General features: G+C 52.0%; 1 protein-coding gene across 3 annotated transcripts in view; it reads right to left on the bottom strand.

Annotated features, from left to right (window-relative positions):
* Positions 1–6,621, bottom strand: part of CD82 (CD82 molecule) — a 60,814-nt gene that overhangs the window by 31,667 nt on the left and 22,526 nt on the right. For all 3 annotated transcript variants that reach the window (XM_017858163.1, XM_017858164.1, XM_017858165.1), the window contains exon 2: positions 2,751–2,832. In XM_017858163.1, the coding sequence (XP_017713652.1) occupies positions 2,751–2,832 (82 nt within the window). The remainder of the gene's footprint in view (positions 1–2,750; positions 2,833–6,621) is intronic.

Consider the following 6,621-nt stretch of genomic DNA (forward strand, 5'->3'; position numbering starts at 1 on the left):
TCATATTTTAAACAGCTAAAGAAAATAAAAGATTCTTTAATGCATGAAAATTACATGGAATCTAAATTTCTGCACACAGCCATGCCTACTGGTCTGTCTGGCCCTTTACAGAAAAAGCCTGCCAGCCCCTGGTGTAGGGGATCAAATGGTGCACCCGCAAGTCTCTGTAAGAGGCAGCAAGGGTTGTCGGGCGCGGTGGCTCACTCCTGTAATCCCAGCACTTTGGGAGGCTGATGTGGGCGGATCACAAGGTCAGGAGATCAAGACCATCTTGGCTAACACGGTGAAACCCCATCTCTACAAAAATACAAAAAATTAGCCGGGCATGGTGACGGGCACCTGTAGTCCCAGCTACTCAGGTGGCTGAGGCAGGAGAATGGTGTAAACCCAGGAGGTGGAGCTTGCAGTGAGCCGAGATTGCACCACTACACTTCAGCCTGGGTGACAGAGTGAAACTCCGTCTCAAAAAAAAAAGAGGCAGCAAGGGTCAGGACCACCCTTGGCATGGGAACTTTGGAGAAAGAAAACATCTAGTGGGGTGGCAGGAATTGATTGTGACTTAGAGAGACAAGACACAGGATCCTTGAACAAGGGTTCAAATCCTGACTTTGCCAATGTGTGGCCACAGAGCAGGGACTTCCGGGGCCTCATTCATCTCCTAGGGGAGTGGAACTCCCAACTGGACTCCCGTCCTGAAGAGGGAGTGAGGTCAGCGCCTGGTACAGTCAGGACTCGGTGACCCAGAGCTGAGGCCGACGTCTGTATCATCATCAGTTGACTCAGTACTTGCAGGAGAAGCGAGGGATGAGGATTTAATTTACAGATGATCTTAAACCAAAAGAATGTCCTCCAATGTTATGCTTTCTTGTGTATACTTTTGGTAAACACTGGAGAGTCTGCTCAAGCTTTCCTATGTTAAAAACACCGACAATTCAAGGGAATGAGATGCAAGCACATCTTATGGGAAACTTCCAGAACAGTCACAGAGAACCGTGAGCAGCAGGATGGAGGTACTGATCTTTGTTATGGTGGTGGTGGTTGTTTTGAGGCACTCTCGCTCTTGCTTTGTCACCCAGGCTGGAGTGCAGTGGCACAATCTTGGCTCATGGCAACCTCCGTCTCCTAGGGTCAAGTGAGTCTCCTGCTTCAGCCTCCAGAGTAGCTGGGATTACACGTGTGTGCCATCATACCTGGCTAACTTTTGTGTATTTAGCAGAGACAGGGTTTTGCCGTGTTGGCCAGGCTGGTCTTGAACTCTTGACCTTAGGTGATACACCTGCCTAGGCCTCCCAAAGTGCTGGGATTATAGGCGTGAGCCACTGTGCCCGGTGAGGTGCTGATCTTATGTTATACTTGACACCAGGTAAATTGACCATTTCTGAGCAACTACAAGTTTAATTGACCAAATATATCATTTTATGCCAAATCAGTTTGTATAATACAATTATTATATTAATATTTTGCCAACTTCTACTCATCATTTAACACTCATCGCCGAAATCAACACTTCCAGGAAACTTCCTACTCCAGCCAGCTTTGTCATCACTACCACTGCCAACCCCTGACCCCCAAGACACATGGTGGTTAGGGGCACTCCCTCTCTCCTTCCTTCCAGTGGCACTGGAGACGAGAGCAGCTCCATGAACAGGCTCTGGCATCAGGCTGCCTTGGATTTGAATGCAGTTCTAATGCCTCCTAGCTGTGTGACCATGGACAAGTGACTTAACCTCTCTGAGCCTCACTTTACTCGTCTGTGAAGTGACAAAGATAAAACCTATTTTGCAGCCTGGGTGCGGTGGCTGAAGTCTGTCACCCCAGCACTTTGGGAGGTCGAGGCAGGCGGATCACGAGGTCAGGAGTTCGAGACCAGCCTGGCCAACATGGTGAAACCCCTGTTTACTAAAAATACAAAAATTAGCTGGGCATGGTGGCGGGTGCCTGCAGTCCCAGCTACTTGGGAGGTTGAGGCAGAGGAATCGCTTGAACCCAGGAGGCGGAGGTTGCAGTGAGCCGAGATCGCACCACTGCACTCCAGCCTGGGTGACAGAGCAAGACTCCATCTCAAAAAACAACAACAACAACAACAAAAACCCAAACCCTACTTTGAAGATTTGTCCAGACGTTAGATTAGATCGTATGGGCAAAATGCCTGCCACACAGTCGGCTGTGGATAAACGACAGTTCCTGTAACGAAGTGCTGCACAGTCACTTTCTACTTGCCTGTCCATTTCCCCTGAGGACTGTGATACCTTGAAGGGGAGACTATGTTATTTATGAGAACAAGGCAGACTCCCAACAAACGCTGCCGAATGAAAGACTGGGTGGATGCAGGGATGGATAAGTAGGTAGGTAGACGGATGGATGGGCAGACAGATGGAGGGACTGCCACAAAGAACACCAGGGCCTTCAAGTTCTTGGCCACCTGAAGGTAGTCTAAGATCCACTGCCCGAGTCTGCAGGGACTGTTCTCAGGCCTCTTCTGCCCTTGCCCACAGGGCAGGTGGGGGGTGTGTGAGGTGCTCAACCCTGGGCCAGCTCTGAATGCCAGGACCTGCTGCCGAGCCTCCCCAGGGACCAGCACTCCAGGACTCTATATGCTGTAGGAGCCAGAGAGGGGGAAGAAATGGTCCCTCCACCCGCCAGGTGGCTCAGACTGAACACCTGAGGGCCATGCTAGGTCTCCGCCTTCCTCGCCCCACAGCCTGAGTGTGTCCTCTCCAACCCACCACTCCTCTCGGCCCAGGGCTTACCTTCCACGAAACCAGTGCAGCTGGTCACAGGGCCCACGTCTGCCCGTGCCCACGTGTCGTCCACACAGCAGCAGGGAGGACTCTGAAAAACAAGACCCAGATCTCGTCACTCCTGTCTGTGACTCTCCAAAAGTAATGTGGCTGAAGACATATTCACTATAAATCCAGGCTCCCTGTGTGGCCAGCGGGGCCCTGCCGGGGTTGCCATTCCTCTGTCCTCTTCCCCCTACAGTCTCACATGGCCTCTTTCCTGTTGTCCTGGTATATCGGGCCCTTATACCCACCTGAGGGCCTTTACAAAAGGGTTTCTCTGCCAGAATTACTCTTTTCCCGTATTTCCCCGCAGGCCTTGGCTCAGAAGGCTGACATCCCTCCTCCCAAAGGCCCCCCCCTAAACACCCAACTATTCAGAAGGCCTCAACTCCAGCTGCTCATTACAATCAACATAGGCCATGCCCAGGCCCCCTGCCCCAACCAAGTCATCAGGATCTCTAGGGGTAGGGCTGGGCTCCCCAGGAGACTCAAAGGAGCAGCCCGGGTTGACATCTGGGTTGTTACACCGCACCCTCACTGCAGTAACCTATTTGTTCACTAGTGTGTCTGCATCCACCACTAGAATATGGGCTCCTCAAGGGGAGGGGCTGCACCTGTCCCACTCACCCTGTGTCCCAGAGCCCAGAACAGTGCCTTGTGTATAAGAAGCTCTCAGTGTGCGTTTTTAGGAAGCAGGAGAAAAAAGGGAGGTCTAGAGAGATCAGGAATGATATCGCTGGATTGAGGTAGAGATGGGGTTTTTCCCCTAAGATAGGATTTTTTTTTTTTTTTTTTTTTTTTAGACAGAGTCTCGCTCTGTCACCCAGGCTGGAGTGCAGTGGCGCAATCTCAGCTCACTGCAAGCTCCGCCTCCCTGGTTCACACCATTCTCCTGCCTCAGTCTCCCGAGTAGCTGGGACTACAGGCACCCGCCACCACGCCTGGCTAATTTTTTGTATTTTTAGTAGACAGGGTTTCACCATGTTAGCCAGGATGGTCTCAATCTCCTGACCTCGTGATCCGCCCACCTCGGCCTCCAGAAGTGCTGGGATTACAGGCGTGAGCCACCACCCCCGGCCAGGGTTTTTAAAAATATGTATATTTGTTGAGACAGGACCTCACCCTGCTCTGTTGCCAAGGCTGGAGTGCAATGGTGTAAACACAGCTCACTGCAGCCTAAACCTCCTGGGCTTCAGTGATCTTCCTGCCTCAGCCTCCCATAGAGTTGGGACCACAGGTACACTCCACCATGCCTGGCTGATTATTTTGTAGAAATGGGGTCTCAGTTTATTGCCCAGACTTGTCTCAAATGCCTGGGGTCAAGCAAGTATTTTAATCTCCTTTGGGTCAGAAAAGCTGACGGAAGCAGCGAACTCTCCCTAGAAAGATGCACACAGACGGGCAGGCACACACTTCCTTCCAATTTTAGGAGGTCACAGACCCTAGAAAGCCCACCTGGGGCCAAGGTTTTCTCTGCCCCCTTCTCCTAAATGCCCTAGAGTGGTGGTCCCCAGCCTTGGCTGCACACAGGAATTACCCTGGGAGTTCTGAAAGTTATTGATGCCTGGCCCCCACTGCCAGAGACCCTGATGAGTTGTTCTGGGCTGCAGCCTGGGGATCAGGGTTTCTTCAGTTCTCCAGGGGGTTCCAGTATATTGAGACCCACTGCCGTGGCTCCATTCCTCACACAGGCCAGCCCCTCTGCTCCTCAGTGGGGTGCAGGCAGGCCTGGGGTTTCTGGTGCAGCAGCGCCTGGCCAGAGAGAATCTGCCTGGCACTCTGGCATCTGAAAAACAGTGTCACATGAAGCTCCCTGCACCATCTTCCAACCTGGACTGCCTCAAGGCTCCTTCCACTCCAGTCTATTACCCCAGAGCAATATTACTGTGCATGAGAAGACCTTTGAGATCACTGCACTTTTCAGAGGAGCCAGAGAGAGTAAGAGATGGCAGGTGGCACAGCAAGCTTGAGCTAAGCATGAAGTAGATAACTTAAGATTCCCAGTCCAGAGCTCCTTTCCCTACCTGCGGCCCTGTCCCTGCACACTGGGGCTCCCACATGGGAGGGATAAGAAATACTGGACTCAGAATCACAGAGACGGTCCTTGGCTCCACCCCTGGCTCTGCCGGGTATCTGCCACATGACCTTGGGAAACACTGCAGAGCTGCTCCCTTATCCACAGATGGGGATGCCAACCCAGCCCACCCACCGCAGGCGTGAAGGTGAATCACCATCAGGCTAGTGCATAGTAGGGCGCAATCTATGCTGGTGCCTGGCCCTCTCCTCCCACTCTCCCTGCCTGAAGATGCCACATCTGCCACACCTTGCCGGCTGTGTAGCCTTGGGTGATCACCTTACCACTGTGCCTCAGCTTTCCCACCTGTAAAATGAACTTAACAATGGGTTGTGGTCAGGCTTAAAGAGTTTGTATCTATAAAGTGCCTGGCACCCAGTAAGTGTCAGATAAATGTTACCAACTATGGTGATGATGATGATCTGGAAAAGTTGTTGCTTTCATGACCAACAGTCTGAAGCCCTCTGAGGCCTGATCTAGTCTTCAGCCATGTGCCCACCCTGGAGAGGCTCCGTGCCAGAAGAAGCAGCACCACTGCAGCAGCCACTGGGAACTGCCTGAGACCCAGAGATCCAGCCAGTTTGGCGAGTTGGGCATCCGATCCCGTGGGAGCTCGGTCTGCCCAGTCAGGCAGAAAGGGGAGTGAGAAAGCCTGGCTGGGCTATTGTGCCCTGGACGCCAGCCCATCCACAGGCACTCCACCTGCAAGCTGGTTCTTGGCCACCAGCTCTCTGGTCCTCTGGACTTTGTTCTGATCACTCGTGGAAAGAGACTGGGCACAGACGGCTGTGTTTGTTTTCATATTGGACAGGTGATGTATTTCCTGAAACCCCTGCTGACAACAGGGCCTGGCTTTTTGACCTCTCACTATCTTATTTTTCAATCTCTGGTCTTACTCTTATTGTTGATATTAACCCCCACCCACTAGAAAAAAAAAAAAGCTGCTACTCTGGGCAACAGGAGAAGAGTGAGCATAAGCAGGATGAGGGCCTCAGGTTTCCTTTAGACCTAGGGTTCAGCCCAGCCACCGTGGCTCATACCTGTAATCCCAGCATTTTGGGAGGCCGAGGCGGGCAGATCACCTAAGGTCAGGAGTTCAAGACCAGCCTGGCCAACATGGTGAAACTCCATCTCTACTAAAAATACAAAAAATGAGCTGGGCGTGGTGGCGGGTGCCTGTAATCTCAGCTACTCAGGAAGCTGAGGCAGGAGAACTGCTTGAACCCAGGAGGCAGAGGTTGCAGTGAGCTGAGATCGTGCCACTGCACTCCAGCGTAGGCAACGAGAGCAAAAGTCTGTCTCAAAACAAAACAAAAACAAAAACAAAAACAAAATCCTAGGCTTCAATCCCAGCTCTGCTCCCTCCTAGGTGTGTGAGCTTGAGCAAGCGAGTTATTAAACCCCTCTGAGTCCCAACATTCCCACCTCTAACACCAAGATGCTGGTGGGATCCCCATCTCATGGGATTGTTGGAGGAGTAGGAAATGACACAGAAGGAGCTTTGGGGTCACTGTCAGCTTCTCACCACACAGTGAGGAGATCCCACCACTACTACCGCCACCAAGGTTGGAAGAAACACATCCAAATCAGACCTTCCCAGGAATCATAGGATTTCAGAGCCCAAAGAGCCTCCCTGTTTGTCTTAGAGATTAAGGAAGGGACCCTGTCACAGGATCCCATGAACCAGTGAGACAGACTCCCTCTCCTGAGAGAGCTGGGATTGACAACTGACATCTGGGGAAAGGAGGCCAGGGTACAAGAGCA

Source organism: Rhinopithecus bieti, unplaced genomic scaffold, assembly GCF_001698545.2.
Source record: "Rhinopithecus bieti isolate Rb0 unplaced genomic scaffold, ASM169854v2 scaffold_46101, whole genome shotgun sequence".
Classification (NCBI taxonomy): Eukaryota; Metazoa; Chordata; class Mammalia; order Primates; family Cercopithecidae; genus Rhinopithecus; species Rhinopithecus bieti.